Source organism: Schistocerca americana, chromosome 2 (genome assembly GCF_021461395.2).
Source record: "Schistocerca americana isolate TAMUIC-IGC-003095 chromosome 2, iqSchAmer2.1, whole genome shotgun sequence".
Classification (NCBI taxonomy): Eukaryota; Metazoa; Arthropoda; class Insecta; order Orthoptera; family Acrididae; genus Schistocerca; species Schistocerca americana.
In genome coordinates, this window is record NC_060120.1 from 312,074,341 (window position 1) to 312,099,259 (window position 24,919).

The 24,919-nt window shown below is 43.3% G+C and overlaps 1 protein-coding gene across 1 annotated transcript in view; it reads right to left on the reverse strand.

Moving 5' to 3' along the window:
* The window catches only part of LOC124593985, a 446,237-nt gene that overhangs the window by 41,849 nt on the left and 379,469 nt on the right, over nucleotides 1-24,919 (reverse strand). Inside the window, exons 31-32 of the mRNA XM_047132336.1 lie at nucleotides 7,866-8,072; nucleotides 5,088-5,090 (exon numbers count right to left, since the gene is read on the reverse strand). Of these exons, the coding sequence (XP_046988292.1) occupies nucleotides 5,088-5,090; nucleotides 7,866-8,072 (210 nt within the window). The remainder of the gene's footprint in view (nucleotides 1-5,087; nucleotides 5,091-7,865; nucleotides 8,073-24,919) is intronic.

Genomic DNA, 24,919 nt, shown 5'->3' on the forward strand with positions numbered 1-24,919 from the left:
CATCGACTGCAGGTCGCCGAAGTGGCGTCACATTGAAAGACCGGCACCCGGCGAACGGTCTGCCCGGCGGGGGCCCTAGCCATACGATTAAATAAATAATAAAATTGGTTCAGAAGACGCGGCGCCTCTCGTTCCTCACTTGTTTGTTAGTTATATTACCAACTCTACGGCGCTTGGGGAGTGACCTTGAAGTGACATGTTTCAGCGGCCCGGTTATAGTTTTCTAGACTCTGTGAGCGATTGTAGACTATCGATGATGGATTGGGTGGACAAATAAGTACTACAGTATATTGGATTTATAAATGTTAAAAATTCCAAGTGCCAAATCTCAGGAGAATCAAAAAACAATGTATAGCATATTCTATATAACTTAGTTGTATACAAAAAACTGAGAAGGTATTCTGATAGCACAAAATTGTGCTACTCGCCTCATCATTGCGAAGAATAAGAGACAAAGTCGAAAACCAGAGGAAAAGTGCTCCTGTCGGAGCACAAAAAAAAAAAAACAAAGAAACACTCTGAAAGGTGAGGTATCCACTGCCGCATTCTGTCTTCCTCACCTTTAGAAAATCTTCCCAAAATTTTGGCATGCGAACATATTTGCGCTGTTTTTAACATGCAGCTCACGTCTCACACCCACAAGCCCCCCAAACCGTAACTCACTCACGCCCATAGTCCACCGCTGCAAGTCGCTCCCACTTGCCTATTCTCACTCACTCATTCAGCCCCACTCATCGCCGTTAGTCCTTCGTGACCCTCTGACCCTGTCTCTTGTCTCACAGCTAGAGTCGACTTCGATCTATCCTACTACTACTATCACTGTCATTTTCTTGTTCTTTCTCACGGTCACTATCTCTCTCCTCATCGTTATAGACTCTCTGCCTCTTATTATCACTGGCACACATCCAGTACCACCTTCTTCTTGTCTTTATTCTTTTCCCACTGGCATTATCTCCTTCACTCTCTTCGCGGCACTGTTCTGTCACTGTCAACTACGCTCCACAGGCAATGTGTTCCTCCTTTTCTCTAACCTCGCTCTTTCTTTACCACGACCACCTCAAATATCTTCCAATATTTATTACTTTTCCTTCTCTTTCGCACTGCCACTGTTTCCTCCTCTCTCAGCATAAAAAAGCGCGAGTATGTTTGCATACTGAGGACGGTTGAATGAGGCTCCCGGCACCCCACTTTTCAGTTAGAGTCTTTTAAACAGCAGCATATTCTCCTTTTTTATGCTCCGAGAGAAGTATGTTTCCGCTATTTCCTGCTTTCCCTTGTCACAGCAGGGCATGTCACTCATATAGAAAGAATTTTAAGGACCAGTAAAATTTTGATAATTGTACTTAGAAGATCAGTCCATATTGCAGAAATCACATTTATTGGTGACCGGTTTCAGTCCAAAGGCGGGCCATCTTCAGATTGTGCTCCAAAGTTGATTTGAGGAGGGGGATCCACGGAGCATGAACTGCAGAACCCTCCAGATGCTGCCAACTGCACACCTGGAGGTTTCTACAGTTGCTGCTCCGTGGATCCGCCTCCATACATCAACACTGTAATACGATATGAAGATGGCCCGCCTCTAGACTTAAACTGCTCACCAGTAAACGTGATTTCTGCGATATAGATTGTTTTTATAAGCACAGTTGTGAACATCGATCGCTGTTTCTACCAGAATGTTTCCGAAAATTTTGATACTTCGCTTCTGTGACGATGAAATAACGCAGAAGTAGTTTTACACCTCACACCAGTTTTTATGTGTACAACATTTTTTCATTTGTTATCAGAACCTTTCTAATGGCAACACAGCATATTTCACCGTTCTACGTCATTTTATAAACTACGTTTTCGCCTCAGTCCGGATGTTACGCGCGTTTTTTATGCGTAGAAGTAGAGTAACTTTGAAACCCTCCATCTCGGAAACGGGTAAACATATCACTAAAATTTCCAAGATTGTTCGAGATCGGGATCGTAGGTATATACCGTAAAAATTTCAGCCACTTGCTGTGCATATCTGAGGAATCAGTGGTTTTTGCACGAAAAAATATCGTAAAACTCCTTTTTTTTAGGTTTTCTGAGGAACTGCCCATGAAGTAATGGTACCTCCATAATTAACTCATGGTCCGCCGTAGACCACATCAAACGCAAGAAAAAAAAAACCAAGTGATTTTCTTCATTTGCCTTAGCAGAAGCAAGTGTCTAATACCCGTACTTTGACCCTGTTCTGTAGGATAGTGACACTAAGACGGTCCTTTTGTTGTGTATACAAATGGTCCTCAGCCTGAGGGTTATCCCAAGCACTTGAGCCTATCTATCTATCACCAATGGAATCCGAGGTATGAGCGCCTTTTGGAGCATAGCACAAAGCACATACTGTTGCATGCGCACCGATAAATGATTTATCAACCATATCCCACCAGGGAATTGCCTGATAATAAGCAGCAGTAAGAAAGTTTTTCCATTAATATTGGGACGCTACGTTTTTGTTCATGATAATACCAGCATAAAAATACTTTATATAAATACTTCATAAATGTTTTAACTGCCAGGACTGTAAATTAAACTAAACTCAGTCCGAATAGGCCTCGGAAGGCCCAATGGTACCGACCGACTTCCGTGTCATCCTCAACCGACAGCGGTCACTGGGTAAAAACGTGAGGTCAGCACACCGTTCTCCCGGCCGTTGTCAGATTTCGTGACCGGAGCCGCTACTTCTCAGTCAAGTAGCTCCTCAATTGGCGCCACAAGGGCTGAGTGCACCCCGATTGCCAACAGTGCTCGTCAGTCCGGACGATCACCCATCCAAGTGCTACCCAAGTCCAACAGAACTTAACTTCGGTGATCTGACGGAAACTGGTGTGACCACTGAGGCAAGGCCGTTGACACATTAGGACTGTAACCAGCGAAAACTGTTTCTAATATCTTTGAAATTTTTTACAAGAGAACAACACAATTAAATTCAAGAAACATTCTTTCAGTATTGACTTGTGTTTCTTGTACAACACCATTCTAGAGGTAAGGTGTTGCAAAGTCTACAACAGAACTCTTTTTGCTGCTGAGCAGAAAAAGCAACATCGTCAGCAGGTCTTCCTGTTTTACAACTGATATACTTGGCAGGTCTTTCAGAACAAGTGCTGCACTGTGTGTGTCAGCGATGATCTTTTCTCTTTTGAGTACATCGCCGTTTTTACGTTGTTCTGTTTCAGAGTAAGCACTTTATACGGCTATTTGAGATGGAATTTACTGCATTTCGAGGTCTTGCACGCCGGCATTGACAACAATATTCATGTTACTGAATCACTAGTATAACTTACTAACCTCATAATTCAGCGTATATTTATCAGAAACTATGTTTTGTCTTCCTCTTTTCATAACTTTTTCCAGACACGTATTCTTGGCATCTACAACGTTTTTACTGTTTTTGACACCCAAATTATCTTCTTCCATTACAGAGACGTTTTACTGATAAGAACAAAAGCTTACCATACTTACCGTGCATTAAGTAAATGGAGGAGACCTTGACGTTTGGCACTTGGAACACCAGAACTACTGCTCAGCACAAAGTACTCATTGATCCGGTGCTGAATGTTTGATGCATTTTATACATGACTGCAACACGGAATAACTTCAGGAACATGCAACACAGCATCGACAACACAATAGCAGTGGAATCGCGTTTTGCGAAAAAATGGCACTTAGAAAGTGAAAGTTCTTCAGTTATTCAGTTGATGATGACAGACTAATGAGCGAGTCGAGAGTAAGTTTCTATAATACTTGTAGCGTTGGTTGATGTTGTTGTGGTCTTCAGTCCTCAGACTGGTTTGATGCAGCTCCCCATGCTACCCTATCCTGTGCAAGCTTCTTCATCTCCCAGTACTTACTGCAACCCACATCCTTCTGAATCTGCTTAGTGTATTCATCTCTTGGTCTCCCTCTACGATTTTTACCCTCCACGCTGCCCTCCAATGCTAAATTTGTGATCCCTTGATGCCTCAGAACATGTCCTACTAACCGGTCCCTTCTTTTTGTCAAGTTGTGCCACATACACCTCTTCTCCCCAATTCTATTCAATACCTCCTCATTAGTTATGTGACCTACCCATCTAATCTTCAGCATTCTTCTGTAGCACCCCATTTCGAAAGCTTCTATTCTCTTCTAGTCCAAACTATTTATCGTCCATGTTTCACTTCCATACATGGCTACACTCCATACAAATAATTTCAGAAACGACTTCCTGACACTTAACTCTATACTCGATGTTAACAAATTTCTCTTCTTCAGAAACGCTTTCCTTGCCATTGTCAGTCTACATTTTATATCTTCTCTACTTCGACCATCGTCAGTTATTTTGCTCCCCAAATAGCAAAAATCCTTTACTACTTTCAGTGTCTCATTTCCTAATCTAATTCCCTCATCATCACCCGACTTAATTCGACCACATTCCATTATCCTCGTTTTGCTTTTGTTGATGTTCATCTTATATCTTCCTTTCAAGACACTGTCCATTCCATTCAACTGCTCTTCCAAGTCCTTTGCTGTCTCTGACAGAATTACAATGTCATCGGCGAACCTCAAGGTTTTTATTTCTTCTCCATGGATTTTAATACCTACTCCGAATTTTTCTTTTGTTTCCTTTACTGCTTGCTCAATATACAGATTGAATAACATCGGGGAGAAGCTACAACCCTATCTCACTCCCTTCCCAACCACTGCTTCCCTTTCATGTCCCTCGACTCTTATAACTGCCATCTGGTTTCTGTACAAATTGTAAATAGCCTTTCGCTCCCGATATTTTACCCCTGCCACCTTTAGAATTTGAAAAAGAGTATTCCAGTTAACATTGTCAAAAGCTTTCTGTAAGTCTACAAATGCTAGAAACGTATGTTTGCCTCTCCTTAATCTTTCTTCTAAGATAAGTCGTAGGGTCAGCATTGCCTCACGTGTTCCAATATTTCTACGAAATCCAAACTGATCTTCCCCGAGGTCGGCTTCTACCAGTTTTTCCATTCGTCTGTAAGGAATCCGCGTTAGTATTTTGCAGCTGTGACTTATTAAACTGATAGTTCGGTAATTTTCACATTTGTCAACACCTGCTTTCTTTGGGATTGGAATTATTGTATTCTTCTTCAAGTCTGAGGGTATTTCGCCTGTCTCATACATCTTGCTCACCAGATGGTAGAGTTTTGTCAGGACAGGTTCTCCCAAGGTCGTCAATAGTTCTAATGGAATGTTGTCTACTCCCGGGGCCTTGTTTCGACTCAGGTCTTTCAGTGCTTTGTCAAACTCTTCACGCAGTATCGTATCTCCCACTTCATTTTCATCTACATCCTCTTCCATTTCCATAATATTGTCCTCAAGTACATCACCCTTGTATAGACCCTCTACATACTCCTTCCAACGTTCTGCTTTCCCTTCTTTGCTTAGAGCTGCAAGTCGTTCTCTTATCTCCAAAGGTCTCTTTAATTGTCCTGTAGGCAGTATCTATCTTACCCCTTGTGAGATAAGCCTCTACATCCTTACATTTGTCCTCTAGCCATGCCTGCTTAGCCATTTTGCATTTCCTGTCTATCTCATTTTTGAGACGTCTGTATTCCTTTTTGTCTGCTTCATTTAGTGCATTTTTATATTTTCCCCTTTCATCAATTAAGTTCAATATTTCTTCTGTTACCCAAGGAGTTCTACTAGCCCTCGTCTTTTTACCTATTTGATCCTCTGCTGCCTCCACTACTTCATCCCTTAGAGCTACCCATTCTTCTTCTACTATACTTCTTTCCCCCATTCCTGTCAATTGTTCCCTTATGCTCTCCCTGAAACTCTGTACAACCCCTGGTTCTTTCAGTTTATCCAGGTCCCATCTCCTTAAATTCCCACATTTTTGCAGTTTCTTCAGTTTTAATCTACAGCTCATAACCAATAGATAGTGGTCAGAGTCCACATCTGCCCCAGGAAATGTCGTTGATTAAGTTAGTGTTTTTCTGTAGAACAATGAAAGTTGAATTAAATTACGAGGGTTGCCCAGAAAGTAATGCATTGCATCTTTTTCTGCAGCAATTCAGTATTGAACATAATGAGAATTACAGACACAGAATGGTGTTTTATCTACATACCCTATTTTTCCACGTATTCCCCGTCGCGTTCTATGGTCTTCTTCCAGCACGAAACAACGGCGTGCATGCCCTGTCGGTAGTAATCCTTGTTCTGGTGGCGTAGTCAGTGCTTCACTGTGTGAATCACCTCCTCATCGTCCTCGAAGCGTCTTCCACGAATGGCATCCTTTAATGGCCCAAACAAGTGTAGGTCCGAGGGGCTAGATCAGGTGTGTCAGGTGTGGCAGCCGTGGATGGTCTCCCGACCGTTACAAACCGAGGATCTCTGCCGAACCGCCTTCTGCCCAGCGACTAACTGTACTTCTGTTGACAGCAGATGCTCCATAGACTTTACACGACGGTTGTGAATATTCCCCACAGTTTCTTCCTCTGCAGTGAGAAATTGCTTGTAACGTACATCACCTACAGACGCCATTTTGAAACTGTCGTGCAGGTACGCTATCTTTCGGAAGTGATGGAAACTTGGTGCTTTCACTCAGGAGACTTCAAATTTTACATCGGCCTACGTAACGTTTTGCATTCGTAGCATTGTTTTCGGCTAAGAAAAAAATTGCGGTGCATTAGTTTCTGGGTAACCCTAGTAGATCTTACGGAGAAGATTAGTAGATAGTATGCTGCCAAATATTTTATTTTTGTTGTATAAGCTTATTTCGGCTTTATTATCTCGATCAATATATCTGAAGGCAATCGCATTTATTTATTTTTACATTATGTATAATTTATAGAGGGTTTTTAGATTGGGTATTGCCCTCACGTCCTGACGTTGTACATGGACGTTTGTCAACTTTAAATAAACTATTACTGCTGTCCGTAGTCGTTGGATGTAATATTTTTTTAGTAGCGTTTTAAAGTTGTTTAAGGATTTGATGCTGCATGTATATTATAATAATTTTTTGCTATTTTGACTGTCGTAGAAATTCAAATTTGAAAGCAAGTTGTTTACTCAAAGATATTCATGTTGTTGTGGGTTCTGTGTCAATGTAACTATGGGTGATGTGTTTGTAATCTCTGGTGTTATGGTTATCCGTTATCCTTTCGCAAAATTTCAATAAAATTTTTAAAACTTTGTATGTTTGTAATCGGTTTGTTCATTTACTAAATCGTGGGGTTAATCCTAAGTGCATATGTATATTTAAAATTCCTCCAAAGTATTCATGATTGAACCTTTTGGGATTTTGCGCAGTATTTGTAGTGAGTTTTCAATGTTGTCAACTTCGTCGTTTTAATTTTTGAGGTGCGTAGAGAAGGTGGATTGATTGTTATTTGTTCTTTCGTGTATTCTCTGAATCTGACGACCCCACGACCCCCCCCCCCCCCCTCACTCCTTCCTTCACAACTTTACGTACGCCAGTACTTCGTTTCCAACCTTCCAAACTCCACAGCAGTTCTCTTGCACTCCTTGTCGGTCTTGCACTCCTGGAAGAAAGAATACTGTGGAGAGATGGCTTAGCCACAGCCGTTGGATTTGTTTACAGAATGTATCTTTCACTCTGCTGCGGAGTGTTGCCTCACATATTAAAACTTTACGCTGGACCTGGACTCGAACCTGGAACCTTTTCCTTTAGCGAAAAATTAAGAAATCATTCTGTCTTCTTCGTTTACTTGTTGTTATAGAGAACTGTGTGAATTGGAAGTTGCAGAGTTTTCTCCAGCTAGTTGGCTTGTCCACAACTCAAATTCTCACTCTGAACAGAGCTTTTTTTGTTGGCTTTATAGAGCAGGCAGGCACAGAGACAGCAGACAAACGCACCGCACACTGACCTGCGTGCGCCAGCTTGACGACCTCTGAGTGGGAGGCGTCGAGCACGTCGTGGCCGTTGACGGTGATGACGATGTCGCCCACCTCCAGCCCCGACGACTCGGCAGGGGTGTCGGGCTCGATGGCGGACACCACCACCGGCTTGGAGCCGTGGATGCGGAAGCCGAACTCCCCGGACTGCCGCCGCACCACCACCGTCTTGTCGCAGTCTGGAACAGCGCAGCGTAAACCTCCAGCGTCCGCATGTGTTATCTGGTACACGTTCTCCGTTGTATTGGGACGAACTGCCGCCGAATATCACCTCTTGTAGCCCCGAGGCTCACAAGCAGAATACCTTGTGTAATAACTATATCGTCTCTGCTCTGTGTACCAGCGACAGAATTTGGATTTCTGGAGCAGATCCACACCATAGAAGGTAAAGCACAGAAGAACGATTACAAAACAGCGCTTGAGAGAGAAAATTGTAGCCCAGTTGGGAATTAGCAAAAACGTTGACAAATGTTCAAATGTGTGTGAATTCCTAAGGGACCAAACGACTGAGGTCATCGGTCCCTAGACTTACACACAACTTAAACTAACTTAAACTGACTTACGCTAAGAACAACACACACACCCATGCTCGAGGGCTAGAGGGGCCGTTCAGTCCGTCACATGGCGCAATAGACCGCGCGGCCACTCCGCGCGGCAAAAAATTGCTGACATTTTATCACAAGTGACGAACAGTATAGTAATACAAATAAGGTTAAATATTAGGTTAATTCATACTACCAGTAAGAATCAGGCTACCAAATGCTCCAATAACATCTGTACGCAGTGGAACCAAATCGTAGAAGCTGTTCAAAAAATGGTTCCGAGCACTATGGGACTCTACATCTGACGTCATCAGTCCCCTAGACTTAGAACTAATTAAACCTAACTAACCTAAGGACATCACACAATGCGTACCCGAGGCAGGATTCGAACCTCCGACCGTAGCGCACCGCGGTTCCGGAATGAAGCGCCTAGAACCGTGGCTGGCAAGAAGCTGTGAATGGGATCCCTCTGACTGAGATGTTTAGCATCAAGTCCACAGTTCACTGCGGTAAATATCTAGATATAAACGTAGGTGCTAACTGCTACAGAAATCGAGAGGCAGGTGTCAACGGATGTATTCACTGGGCACAGAGGCTCCATGCGGTACAGCAGTCAGCGGCGTTGCCTGCACACCAGGTTTATGTGGGGAGACGACACCATAGTTCCTGTTCGGCGTAGCGAGACTTCTATTTTGCTGCACCTGTCAAATAAACGATTACAGCTTTGCTCAGAAACCTGCCGCCTGCCAAGTATTTAGGGAGGCCACACGACCCGACGACACCAGAGCGAAGTGGAGAGGCAACTGGAGTCCAACTGGAGAATCAGCGGATCTACTTCCGACACCAAAACCTTGCCAGCTAGTACGACGAGCACCACCACTTGTCTTCAACGGCCACCGGACGCCCACCAGATACATTGATCAACGACTGGACTGAGAACATCTTTGAAGTCTAACTTAACCTGATTCGCCACTAAATGACAACTAGTGAAAATTGAGGCTAACATCGGTGCTCTGAAGAAGAACGTTAAGTATTGTATTCCGGGTGTCCCAGGAGAAACGGCCAATATTCAGGGTTGTGATAGGAAGGATCATTCGAATCAAAGCTCATGGGCTCTAAAAGGCACACCTTAATAAGCTATAAACAGTTGTTTATTATCATCTCTACTGTGAAACACATCTCTTCTACTGAACAAGTGATTGTATAACATTGATGGCCGGGAGTCCCCACCTGGGGAAGTTCGGCGGCCGAGTTGCAAGTCTTTTCAGTTGACGCCACATTCAGCGACTTGCGTGTCGATGATGATGAAATGATGATGAGGACAACACAACACTCGGTCGCCGAGCAGCGAAAATCTCTTACCTGGCCGGCAATCGAACCCGCGCCCCTGCATGCCAGTCAAACGTGCTGACCACTCACTTCAGAGGGCGGACGCTGAACACGTACTCATAGCTCTGAAGGTATGCATTTTAGAGTCCATGTTTACTACACAATTTTTTCTTGTTACGATCCATAATACCTCCTCCCAACATATGGAAAGTAAAGAGTTTGCAGTAGAAGTGATATGTTCCACAGTATCGAAGATGAAAAAGTGCTCATAGCTCTTAAGGTATGTATTTTAGTGGCAACGTTTACTAGACGTCTTTGCTTCTATTGATCGTCCCTGTCATATCCCCTGATACTGACCATTCCTCCTGAGAGACCCTGTATACTTCATCAGTAATAAATGTTGAGAACTTTTACTCAACTGCGATTTAATAATTTTACGCATGGTCAATGCAGCATCAGCTTGACACACTTCGACGCGTCTTGATCAGCCTACACGTCTGGAATGGACGACAAGAGAAGAGTCGCAGTCGGACTTGACAATTCTTAGCCATTATCATAGCTCAGTAACTCGTATGGATTGTTACCGCGCTCGGCGCTAGTTCAGGTCGACATCAAGATCTATTCACTTATGACAGTTCTTTGTGACTTCATTGCTTTCGCACAGTAATATGGTTGTATTAATTCGAAGTGACGTGTTGAAAGATATTGACAGAATATCTTTGACGCTAAACAAGTTGGCCTTCAACGTTTTCGAAAATATTTTTGTTCCTGCAGAGTGTGTTTCATGTTTTTTCCAGTGAGTTCCTTATATATTGCTCAAAGCTACACCCTGCACCAGTTTACGGTTTTGACAAGTGACTTAAAGTGTTCTGTATCCGATTTGGTCCCTAAACCAGTCCATTTCTATATTTTTAGTTTTTACCCTCATTTACTTAGAATGCTTTTCATTCTAATATTTTACTACCCATATATCTTGGAGTATACAAAACACACAGTTTAAAAAAAGCAAAAAATGTGGAACACTTAATTTCTGTCATGACATGTACGAAGTCGTGCTGAAAAGTAATGCCTTCAATTTTTTTATTCTGCTCTCAATATCGGTTGTGGTATTACACGTCAGGCATATTATTCGGTTGACTTTCTCGCTTCGCTGACGCAGTCCGCCGGTAGACGGCTCCGAACTGCAGCGTATAACATGGAGGTGTGTAACGTAACTTGTCGGTGCGTGCTGTAATCGAGTTTCTGACTGTAGACAACATGTCTCCAGTTGAAAAACATAGAAGAATAAAAGCTGTTTGTGGCGGTGATTATATCGACGTCAGTAATGTGACAAAAGACGAAAACTGGGTTTACTGTTTTGACCCCGAAAACAAGAAAGCATCAATGGAGATCCGCCACAAAGGATCACCGACGCCAGAAAAGATCAATACCATTCCATCAGCAGACAAAGTTACGCTCACAGTGTTCTGGAATGTTCAATATGTGATGCATTTGGAATTCATGCCTAAAATCTCTACCATAAACTCTGCAATGTACTGCGAAACCCTCAGAAAAGTGAGAGCACGAATTCCACACATGGAGCACACTCGCCGTCAGCATGAAAATGCCATACCTCACACGAGCGCTGCGATGTCTGAGCAGTGCAAGCCGAGGTGAGCGTTTGGCTCCGTGAACAAAGTCAAACATTTTACAGTGTTTTCTTGTTAGGAGAAATGTGCTCGTTGCCACAGTGACTGTAGTGAGAAATAAATGTGTAGACATTAAGAATAAAGATGGAGAATGTTAAGTTTGTTAGTTTGTTTTATTTAAAAGCAGTAACAGCTTTCAAATAAAAAATTCGGAGGCATAGATTTTCAGCACGCCCTCGTATGTTTCTAATAGTTTTGCTCAATTTGTTTTATCCATTTTCACTCGCAAAGCATCATTATCACGAATCATTACGAAAACATTATATTTTCTGACATACGAGAGTGACTAAAATGAAAACCTTAAATTTGTAATAACAAATCGAAATTTCGCGCCGTTATTCTGTAAGTTGGTATGCGTGCTACAAACAGCTTGCAGAATGGCCTGTAGGTGGCAGCATATTGCAGATGCACACATACCGTCGCAGTATCAGTATAAAGATGGCTGCCCCACTTGCGACTTGCACCAGGGAAGAACAGCGTTCTGTTATTCGGTTTTTGCGTAATGAAGGTGTGAAACCTATTGAAATTCATCGACGAATGAAGGTTCAGTACGGTGATGCACGTTTGTGACAGCAGCAAGTATACGAATGGAGTAGGAAGTTCGCATATGGTGTGGCTTCAGTGGAAGATGCTCCTCGTTCACGCCAGGCACAACGAGTTGTGACTCCACAGAACATTGCAGCAGTTGAAGCCATGGTGAAGGAAAACCGCCGAGTGACACTGAATGACATTGCAACATGTTTACAGATTAGTCAAGGGTCAGCACACCACACTGTGCACGATGTGCTCCAGTTTCACAAAGTGTCTGCAAGATGGGTGCCAAGGGAGCTGACTCCTGAAATGAGAGAATGACGTGTGGATGCTTGTGAAGAACTTCTTCGGCGCTTTGAACGAGAAGGTTAAGGCTTCCTTGCAAGAATCGTTACTGGGGACGAAACCTGGGTTCACTTCCACCAACCGCAAACGAAGAGAGCGAACAGCGAATGGCGCCATTCCTCATCAGCAAAACCAAAGAAGTTTCGAACAGAACCATCAGCAGGGAAGGTTATGCTGCCTCTCTTTTGGGACGAAAAAGGCGTCATTTTGGAGCATTATCTGCCTAGAGGGATCACTGTCACCAGTGCATCATACACAGATCTCATAAAAAAATCATCTGCGGCCTGCAATCAAATGTAAGTGACGTGGATTGCTGTCAGCACGTGTCCTTTTGCAACATGACAATGCAAGGACCCACACTGCACGTACAACAGTTGCAACGATCACAGACCTGCATTTTGAGTGTCTTCCTCATCCACCATACTCACCAGACCTTACCCCAAGTGATTTCCATATGTTTGGACCACTCAAAGACGGAATGGGAGGAAAGAAGTTCCGTTCTGATGAAGAGGTACACCACGCGGTTCATGAGTGATTGTGCGGAGTACCAAAAGAATTTTTTCTAAAGGAATTTATGCACTTTGTAAGCACTGGAGGGCTTGCATTGAGCGTGGGGGAGATTATGTTGAAAAGTGATATAGCTTTGTACCACTTCTGCACAATAAATAATATTTAAAAAATATTTAAGGTTTTCATTTGACTCATCCTCGTACAATTTGAATTTTAGGGTGGGTATATTCACTGGGGCTTAAAATAAGGCGTATTTCCAATATATAAGATCATTTTAAATTTCGCTGAGCGTTCGCTAATTTACAATATAACGAAACCATTCATACAGAAAACTTTCCAGCATTGACAATAAGTCAACAATGTTAGAGATTTCACTTAGAAGTGACTATTGATCACTAGTTATATACAACTAATACACATTTAGTTCTGTCTGCATATTGTGGATCGATGTACAGGGTGAAGGGCTATCATCACTAAAAGGTTATAATCGAATAAGGTAGTAGCCGAGAAGCCTAGGAAGTTGAGGGATTATATTTCTGAACAGCTCTGGCACTCGCTGTAGCTTGTTGGATTCGTTACGACACTGTTCACTTTGCTACAGGCAGTTATAGCTGGATCTCAGTTTGTATCGTAGTTAGTGAAATCAATAAAGTGTTAAGAGAATGACAGAGCAATCGTTTTCTTTTGAAGACCTACTTGAGCGTACTTATTCTTAGATGCTCTGGACGCTATAAAACGGTGTGTGATGTCAGAGCGCAGACTGAGTGGGTTACGCGAACAGCTGGCAGCAGCTACGTCGCCTCCTGCCAAGATTCCTCCGTCTACGACGCGCTAGAAGTGTTTCAAGGGGACGCTCTGGTGTCTCTTCTTGCCATTGACCCTCATTTTCTGCCAACACGACTCACAACACATACGATAATTTCCTTACCAAACTTATCAATTTGTAGGGGACACCACCGCAGCTTACAATCACATCAATGATCAGAGGACTGCACTTCTAAACAGTGCAAGTACAAACAAATACAATAAACGCAAATAAGTTTTATGGTCTGAAAACGTCTGTATTTACGAGGTTCTCACTTTCATGCAGTCCTCTGGAGACGTTTTCGAGGATTTACATGTAGTGGTCACGAAGACAGCTTAAGGCATATGAGGGGAAATCACGAAGTTTTTACTATCACTAACCTGTCCTAAGGCGTGGTAGGCATATCATGTCTTGCTCTATCTTTGATTAACTTTTGAGAACCTGTTTACCTTCCACACTCACAGACGGTAGCCGCAGTATGTCACCTTAATCGCATCGGTCGCGGTGGCGGAGATACTCGTCTGCTGGAATTGGGACTCTATAATGCCGTGTCTTTGTTCACTAAGGCTCCTCCTTCACAATCGTTATCAATTATCGGCAGAAGTTTTGATAAAGAGATTACAGCTTTGTTCAAACCTGTCATGATTTCGCCACAATTTTTATTGGAGAACTTCGAGGAAAAGACGCTAATTTAAGGGCCACAGTATTCTGAAGATTAACGTTTGTGATGTGGCCCCAGAGTGCAGATAAATAATAACAATTTTTAAACAATCTGACTTCTATCCATGCACAAATCCAGTTTGAAATGGAAATGGAAAATGAGGGATGCCTTCCATTTTTTGATGTTTTGGTTCGACGCACAGATGATGGCACTTTGGGACATGCCAGTGTACTGGAAACAGAGACGTAGAGATTTATATTTGAATGCAAATAGCTGCCGCCATTCTTCCCAAATGATGAATGTTCTCCGAACTCTGGTACACGTAGCACACACCATTGATGACGAGCGCAGTCTGCAGGACTACCATATACATTTAAAGAGAGTTTTTGAAGCCAGTGGGTATTATCCGCAGCAGATACTTAAGGCACTACGGATGAAACCAAAGATGGTCATAAAGAATGCAGAAAAAGACACAAAAAATTTAAATCCCTGAATTTCCCGTCACGTGGGAAGCCTGTTGTGAAAAGCAGGACGGATCCTCAGCAGGCACAAAGTAAAAGTTATTTTTCGTCCTCCACCGAATACAGCAGCACTCTTGGGTTCAACTGAAGATGACGTGATGCTGCGGAAGGCTGTAGTTTACAAGATCTCTTGTGAACGTGGCCTTTGTGACCCCTCGTTACATATCCAATGTTTCTTTAAACCAACATTTATTCGAACTGGTCATGAACAGTTCCCGTATTTCAAATAAAATCACGAATTGTCCTTTTAAAGCAGAAAAATTAAATAAAAGTTTAATAAGAGCCAATGGAATAGAGAATTTTATGCAAAGCAGCAAGAGACTTTATTGAAAGAGTTTCTAATAACCGTGTCTGGGAATCTTTGTGTTCGAGATTTTAGCAACAGAGCTTGTAGCGTTGGCGTTTTGAATATTCGAGACCCTTTAAGTCCATGCGTCACTGCGTGAAATAGTTAAAATCATTGGATGCCGGACTAATTAAAAGTACATTTCTTTGACTTTAGATTACAGATCCTGTTTGGACATTTATTATCGGACTTAAGCATGACTACTTGTCGTAGTGAATCATACCAATAAACTGTGTTAAATGAACCCTGTGACTTTTGAAGATATTAATTCGGCTGAAGATATTAATTTGGCCTAGCTGTGCTACGCAAAATCAAAGATATCAATTCATTCTGAAACACGAATCAGCCGCCTAGTGACTGTTAATGAGTATCTTTGGTGGCAACTGCTAAACGACGCCGCTAGCCGATGGTAATAATTTGAATTTCAACTTATTGACCAACGAATATTGACTGTGTTGTGTCGCCCCGCTTTCAGGTATCTCGACGAGGTTAAGAATACTGGCTGGCCACAGAAAAAGGAGACTACATCTTCGCTGATTGTGGGAGCGCCAGTAGGGAGCAATAGGAGGCGACACACCTTTCATACATCGGACAGACGACTCGTACAGTCCACGAAGGATTTACGGGACACGATTCTCTTAGAGCCCAATAAATAGGCTGTCGCAGAGCACTGTATTGATACTGGGTACTCTATCTTCTACGAAAATGTCGAAATTTAAGCGTCTACTTCATCTTTTCGGGACTCAGTAGTGAAACAGGCGATTAAAATTCGCCTGGCAACGAGCTTAATTAATAGAGATAGCGGCTTCAGCTTGGATAAATTATGGAATCCGACGGTTTCTGTACTAAATGTACAAAGGCGACGCGACAGTGCCGCTGATATTGATACATCCCAGTGTGGATTGACCGTGTAGAGACAGCTCTAATTCATGGATATTGGTACTTCTTTGCCATCGATCAATGTCTCTGGCACTTGTGTATCTGTGTCTGCATGTGTAGTGACCCGGTCCGTGAGTTTAAAATGACGAAGCGAGTGCTGGAGCGTCAGTCTTTCGGCTCACTGTGAGGATTGCTGAACGATATACAGTCGAAATATTAGTAGTAGTAGAAGAAGAAGAAGCGAAATTTATGGGATGTACAGCTGAAATTTAATGAAGGGTGCCGAATCAAATATTTGCGGTGAGTGTACCACGGCACGTAAGAAAGACTTGAGGCAGCTGATCATAGTCCGTGAGATTTTCAAAGCGATCAGCGCCAAATGGGCGGAGCTCTGATATTGCTCACCGCTCCTTTCCGTCAAAGTTTGCCTGTCATTCCAAGATCAGCAGCAACAGACAAACTGAACGCATGCCTGAAGAATTCGGCTCTGTGTAGGTATTTAAAAAAAATTACATATTCGACCAATATGTGTAGGGATTTACTTGAAGAAGCTTCTGAATAAAAGAAAAAAAAAATAAAAAAAAATCCCAACCAGTTTTTGGACATGGACAACGGCAAACATCCGGTACTTGCTGAAACACAGGACACGCCATTCCCACCGAACTTCTGTGAACTTCAGGAGTCAGGTGAAGACCTTGAAAAGAAGGATTTTCGGAACATCGTCAACAACTTCAGGAATCACGATCGGCTCTGCGAGTGACCTGTCTTAACTCCAAAAATTGATGATGACAATAGAATCAGTGATAAGATTCAACTGAAAATTCCTGGTGCGGCTACGAAATACAAATCCAATGAAACAGCTGCAGCAGAAGATTAAACTGATGATGATCCGATAGAATTTCTCAGTTCATTTCCTGGAATGTCAACATTAATATTCACGTTGAAAGTTGGCTCACCAATACTGCTCCTTCGGAACCTCAACACTCCAAAGTTGTGTAACGGAACCAGACTTTCCGTGAGAAAACTGGTGTCGAATGTGACTGAAGCAATAGTAATTAAGGGTACATGTAAAGGACAAGGTGTACTGATTCCACGCATTCCAGTGATTCCTCTGATTTTCCTTAAAGTTCAAACGACAACGGTTTCTTGTGCGTCTTGATTTCGCGACGACAATCAACACAGCTCAAGGACAGTCATTGCGCTTTGCCGGATGAAATTTAGAAAAGCCAGGTTTTTTTCGTGGTGACCTACAAGTTGCTAGCTCCAGAGTGGGAACTCTAAAAACTCTGTACATCTATAGGTCAAAACATAAAACCAAAATTTTTTTATCTGTTCAAGTTAGCTAAATACACTCCTGGAAATTGAAATAAGAACACCGTGAATTCATTGTCCCAGGAAGGGGAAACTTTATTGACACATTCCTGGGGTCAGATACATCACATGATCACACTGACAGAACCACAGGCACATAGACACAGGCAACAGAGCATGCACAATGTCGGTACTAGTACAGTGCATATCCACCTTTCGCAGCAATGCAGGCTGCTATTCTCCCATGGAGACGATCGTAGAGATGCTGGATGTAGTCCTGTGGAACGGCTTGCCATGCCATTTCCACCTGGCGCCTCAGTTGGACCAGCGTTCGTGCTGGACGTGCAGACCGCGTGAGACGACGGTTCATCCAGCCCCAAACATGCTCAATGGGGGACAGATCCGGAGATCTTGCTGGCCAGGGTAGTTGACTTACACCTTCTAGAGGACGTTGGGTGGCACGGGATACATGCGGACGTGCATTGTCCTGTTGGAACAGCAAGTTCCCTTGCCGGTCTAGGAATGGTAGAACGATGGGTTCGATGACGGTTTGGATGTACCGTGCACTATTCAGTGTCCCCTCGACGATCACCAGTGGTGTACGGCCAGTGTAGGAGATCGCTCCCCACACCATGATGCCGGGTGTTGGCCCTGTGTGCCTCGGTCGTATGCAGTTCTGATTGTGGCGCTCACCTGCACGGCGCCAAACACGCATACGACCATCATTGGCACCAAGGCAGAAGCGACTCTCATCGCTGAAGACGACACGTCTCCATTCGTCCCTCCATTCACGCCTGTCGCGACACCACTGGAGGCGGGCTGCACGATGTTGGGGCGTGAGCGGAAGACGGCCTAACGGTGTGCGGGACCGTAGCCCAGCTTCATGGAGACGGTTGCGAATGGTCCTCGCCGATATCCCAGGAGCAACAGTGTCCCCAATTTGCTGGGAAGTGGCGGTGCGGTCCCCTACGGCACTGCGTAGGATCCTACGATCTTGGCGTGCATCCGTGCGTCGCTGCGGTCCGGTCCCAGGTCGACGGGCACGTGCACCTTCCGCCGACCACTGGCGACAACATCGATGTACTGTGGAGACCTCACGCCCCACGTGTTGAGCAATTCGGCGGTACGTCCACCCGGCCTCCCGCATGCCCACTATACGCCCTCGCTCAAAGTCCGTCAACTGCACATACGGTTCACGTCCACGCTGTCGCGGCATGCTACCAGTGTTAAAGACTGCGATGGAGCTCCGTATGCCACGGTAAACTGGCTGACACTGACGGCGGCGGTGCACAAATGCTGCGCAGCTAGCGCCATTCGACGGCCAACACCGCGGTTCCTGGTGTGTCCGCTGTGCCGTGCGTGTGATCATTGCTTGTACAGCCCTCTCGCAGTGTCCGGAGCAAGTATGGTGGGTCTGACACACCGGTGTCAATGTGTTCTTTTTTCCATTTCCAGGAGTGTATTAGCATTAATTTCAATTATTTTAAGTTGATTCTATTACACAGCGAATGGAATAATAAAACATATTGTTTATTCACGTGATTTATTAATAAAATGTTTGTAGTTCATCAACAATTTATACCAATAAAGGTAATGGAATCTCACCAATATGAACTATCATTTTTCTACGTTTTTCTACAACGAATTATAGGTACGAGATTAGATACGGATCATCCTTTTTTGTACTATACATGCAAATATGCCACGGCTGCAAAATACTAACACGAATTTATTACAGACGGATAGAAAAACTGGTAGAAGCCGACCTCGGGGAAGATCAGTTTCGATTCCGTAGAAATGTTGGAACACGTGAGGCAATACTGGTCCTACGACTTATCTTAGAAAATAGATTAAGGAAAGGCAAACCTACGTTTCTAGCATTTGAAGTCATAGTGAAATCTTTTGAAAATGTTGGCTGGAGTATTCTCTTTCAAATTCTGAAGGTGGCAGGGGTAAAATACAGGGAGCGAAAGGCTATGCACAATCTGTACAGAAACCAGGTGGCAGTTATAAGAGTCCAGGGGCATGAAAGGGAAGCAGTGGTTGGGAAAGGAGTGAGACAGGGTTGTAGCCTATCCCCGATGTTATTCAATCTGTATATTGAGCTAGCAGTAAAGGAAACAAAAGAAAAATTCGGAGTAGGAATGAAAATCCATGGAGAAGAAATAAAAACTTGGAGGTTCGCCGATGACATTGTAATTCTGTCACAGGCAGCAAAGGACCTGGAAGAGCAGCTGAAGGGAATGGACAGTGTCTTGAAGGGAGGATATAAGATGAACATCAACAAAAGCAAAACGAGGATAATGGAATGTAGTCGGATTAAATCGGATGATGCTGAGGGAATTAGATTAGGAAATGAGACGCTTAAAATAGTAAATGAGTTTTGCTATTTGGAGAGCAAAATAATTGATGGTGGTCGAAGTAGAGAGGATATAAAATGTAGACTGGCAATGGCAAGGAAAGCGTTTGTGAAGAAGAGAAATTTGTTAACATCGAGCTGGACGTGTCAGGAAGTTGTTTCTGAAAGTATTTGTATGGAGTGTAACCATGTATGGAAGTGAAACATGGACGATAAATAGTTCGGAGAAGAAGAGAATAGAAGCTTTTGAAATGTGGTGCTACAGAATAATGCTGAAGATTACATGGGTAGATCATATAACTAATGAGGAGTTACTGAATGAAATTGGGAAGAAGAGAAATTTGTGGCATAACTTGACTAGAAGAAGGAATCGGTTGGTAGGACACGTTCTGAGGCATCAAGGGATCACCAATTTAGTATTGGAGGGCAGCGTGGAGGGAGACCAAGAGATGAATACACTAAGCAGATTCAGAAGGATGTAGGTTGCAGTAGGTACTTCAAGACACTGTCCATTCCCTTCAGCTGTTCTTCCAGGTCCCTTACTGTCTCTGACAAAATTTTACTTTACGTGTGATACGGAATTAGCTCCTTTCCAAATTTACATTTACCGAGAATTCCTTGAGCAATGAATAGTCCGGTAGTGGTAAGAACTATTTAGATAAAGGGTAAACAAAGACATGAACAATATTGCAGACGACTAACGCTAATGTCAGTCTTGTTACGTTATGCTACATCGTTTGCTGAGCTCGAATATTATGCTCGACATAAAGAATCAGCAGGGGTTCAGGAAAACCTCAGGTGTGAAACAGAGCTCACCTTTTTACATGTACGACATCTTTTAAATAGTAGAGCAGGCAGAGCCCATTCTCCTCGATTTCCAAAAAGCCTCTGCCTCCTCATTGGCGACTAGTAACCAGGCCACGATCATAAGGAGTAGCTTTAAAGACGTGTGATTAACGTGAAGAATTTTTAATTAATCGTACCTAGTAAGCTGTAAATCGATTCGAATATTCAACAGAAACGAAAGTAACATCGCTTGTTCTCCAAAGGTGTATAATATACCTTCTAATGCTCTCAGTAGACTTTATCAGGTAGGACTATCAGGAATATAATTATGTTCGTTGTTAATGCTGTTGTCTGTCAGCGTTGAACGATCGTAAAGAAATGCGGAAATACATGGGCAAAAGTTACATTTCCTATAATCAATGGCAGTTCTGTTTAAGTGTGAGTGAGTGGGAGTTAGGACCTATAAAAAAAGACCCGATAGTATCCGATTGCAACATTAGTAGAGAGTGTGTTGAGTACATCACATCGAACAAATTCAGAGACGCTCTACTAGGTTAGCAGCAGTTCGGTAGAGCCCATATAAAAGTACAACAGATACGCTGGGGGGAAAATAAATGAGAACTTTTGCGATAACGGAGACGTTGTTTTATGCGATATTCTGTTCGGTAAACTTAAAGAGCCGATATTCGAGGAAGAGTGCGCCCATTCTGCTGCGATTGGTATACCTCCCTTAGGGGCCGACAATAAAACAAGAGTGGTCTAGGGCGCGTATAGAGATATGTAGGCCTTTATTTCCTCGCTCAGTACATGAATGGAACAGGACATAAAATTTGTAAGTGGATTAGATCTAACGTCCGCCTTGCACAGTGGAGTGTCTTGCACAGTCTGTAACAAGGTCTGGCAAGAAACATGAAGCACCCAGAAGGGGAGTAATAAATGACACGAAAATTCATGGGTTTAGAGAGTATTTAATGTTATTTCAGTGATTACAAAATAGAGGCATATTAACAAAGAACTTGGCAATATGTGTCCACTTATGAGTATAGTGTAGCATCCCCTCTGATCTGGATGCATGACCTGAGTCTGTTGGAAAGGGTGTCATGAAATCTTTGTATCCTCTTCCGAGACAAGTTGCCCAAAAATGTTTTAACTGGTCCTCGATATCCTGAATGCTGCAGCTGGGCCAGAGTTGACATCTGAGCTACTCACTCACAGTAGGTCCTACCTGGGACACCTCTTGACAAGTTGCTGGCCGCAGTAACACCTCGACATCACGCAGACAGTTCCTGACACGAATAGACGAGCAGTGTCACGTTGAAAAATGACAGCACTATACTGTAGCATGAGAATTAATACTTAGGACAACGCAGTATGTGTGACATATGGTTGCGTCGCCAGAGTTCCCACAGTCAGTAATGGTTGTGATCTGAAGTCATGCCCGATGACTCCACACCATGACACCACGAGAACCAGCTATAATAAATAACGCTGCTGTGCCCCTCAAAAACATTGGAGGTATGGGACCTCACCCCAGGTTGCCGCCACACTCCCCCACGACAGTCATTTGAGGTAGTGCAGAACCGCGAGTCATCGTTGAGCACAGTGCGAAAGCGTTCATCCAGAGTCCAAGCTTCCAGGTCATAGCAATACTCCAAACGCATCCGTTTGTGTTCTGGTGACATCGGCAGTCTACACATAGGGCGATAATTCCGTAGATCGGGCCGCTGCTAATATCCGACCAATGACGCGTGTTGACACAGAACGCTGCAGCCGGTCCATTACTTGTTCCCGAATGTCAGGCGTAAATACAAAGCTGTAACGACGTGCTTGGTACATAAAACGGCGATTCTTACTTGTGGTGATCACACATAGTCGACGGGAACTTTGGCGAAGATTTTGCCCTCACATTCCCACGCAGTCCAATATTGTGCCACTGTCACATCCGAGTACCCCACAAATCTGGGTATTTCACGATTCAGCCAGCCGGCCTAATGGAGACCGATAAAGAGGCCCCTTTCAAACTCGACAAGTGCTGATAAAGCTATCTCACACGAAACATGGCGTCTCCGTATCCTTGAAAGATATCACTCAACATCTAACACTTTTCACGCCCCGTGCTCTAGTATCTCCAGTAAAAACGAAAAACAGGAAACACACTAACTCATTAAGGTGGCTGTTCTACGTGGGGCGTTCAATAAGTAATGCAACGCAACGAAAACAGGTTAATTTTATTCAGGATTCCAATAGACCATGCTATTCGCCGCTCTTTTCCCTACAAAACCCTATATGTCAACATAAACTGTGCTCAGTGTGGCTGCCTTATGCCATCTTACTGGGGGAGTCTGTATGCCCGCATGGCATCACTCTACTGGTCGATGTCGGAGTCTACGACTTGCTGCATCAATAACCCCAAGATTGGCAAAGTTTCACAGAAGTTCGAAATATGACGCGTACTTCAATGCGAGATGCTTTTAATAATTTCCACAACGAAATTCTGTCTCGAAATCTGCCAGAAAACCCAAAGAGATTCTGGTCATACATAAAGCACACCGGTGGCAAGACGCAATCAATACCTTCACCGCGCGATAACAACGGTGAAGTCACTGATGACAGTGCCACTAAATCAGAGTTATTAAACACGGTTTTCCGGAACTCCTTCACCAAAGAAGACGAAGTAAATATTCCTGAATTCCAATCAAGAACAACTGCCAAGACGAGAAATATTAGAAGTAGATATCCTCGGAGTAACAAAGCAGCTTAAATCACTTAATAAAGGCAAGGCCTCCGGTCCAGATTGTATACCAGTCAGGTTCCTCTCAGACTATGCTGATAAAATAGCTCCATATTTAGCAATTATATGCAACGACTCGCTCACAGAAAGGGCCGTACCTAAAGACTGGAAAATTGCTCAAGTCACACCAATACCCAAAAAGGGAAGTAGAAGTAATACGCTGAATTACAGGTCCATATTACTAACGTCGATTTGCAGCAGGGTTTTGGAAGATATACTATATTCGAACATTATGAAGTACCTCGAAGAAAACGATTGATTGACACATAGTCAGCACGATTTCAGAAAATATCGTTCTTGTGAAACACAACTAGCTCTTTATACCCATGAAGTAATAAGTGCTATCGACAGAGGATGTCAAATTGATTCCATATTTTTAGATTTACAGAAGACTTTCGACACCGTTCCTCACAAGCGTCTTCCAACCAAACTGCGTGCCTACAGAGTATCGCCTCAGTTGTGCGACTGGACTCGTGATTTCCTGTCAGAAAGGTCACAGTTCGTAGTAATAGGCGGAAAGTCATCGAGTGAAACAGAAGTAATATCCGGCGTTCCCCAAGGAAGTGTTATAGGCCCTCTGTTGTTCCTGATCTATGTTAACGACGTAGGAGACAATCTGAGTAGCTGTCTTAGATTGTTTGCAGATGATGCTGTCATTTAACGTCTTGTCATCAGATGATCAAAACGACTTGCAAAATGATTTAGATAAGATATCTGTACGGTGCGAAAAGTGTCAATTGACCCTGAATAAAGAAAAGTGCGAAGTTATTCACATGAGTACTAAAAGAAATCAGCTAAATTTCGATTACGCGATAAGTCACACAAATGTGAGGGGTGTAAATTCAACTAAATACTTAGGGGTTACAATTACAAATAAGCTAAATTGGAACTATCAGATAGATAGTATTGTGGGTAGAGCAAACCAAAGACTGCGATCCAATGGCAGAACACTTAGAAGGTGCAACAGGTCTACTAAAGAGACTGCTTACACCACGCTTGTCCGCCCTATTCTGGAGTATTGCTGTACGGTGTGGGATCCGCATCAGATGGGACTGACAGATGAAATCGAAAAAGTACAAAGAAGGGCAGCTCGTTTTGTATTATAGCGAAATAGGGGAGATAGTGTCACAGACATGATACGTGAATTGGAGTGGCAATATTTAAAACAAAGGCGTTTTTCGTTGAGACAGGATCTTCTCACGAAATTTCAAATGATCATCACGATAAAATAAGAGAAATCAGGGCTCGCACAGAAAAAAATTAAGTGCTCGTTTTTCCCGCGTGCCGTTCGAGAGTGGAACTTTAGAGAGAGAGCTTGAAAGTGGTTCATGAACCCTCTGCCAGGCACTTTATTGCGAATAACAGAGTAATCAGGTAGATGTAGATGATCAACGTACTACTTACCGCGGAGTGCGTCCTTCATTGGGCCAAACAGGTGGATGTCGGAAAGTGCGAGATCGGGGAACTTTAATAAGCTCTTCTCGGTTGCGCAGACTTGTGTGAGGGCTTGCGCTGTCATGGAGAAGGAAAAGGTCGTTTGCATTTTTGTGGCAACGAACACGCTGAAGTCGTTTCTTCAATGTCCTGAGGATAGCACAATACACTTCCGAGCTGATCATAGC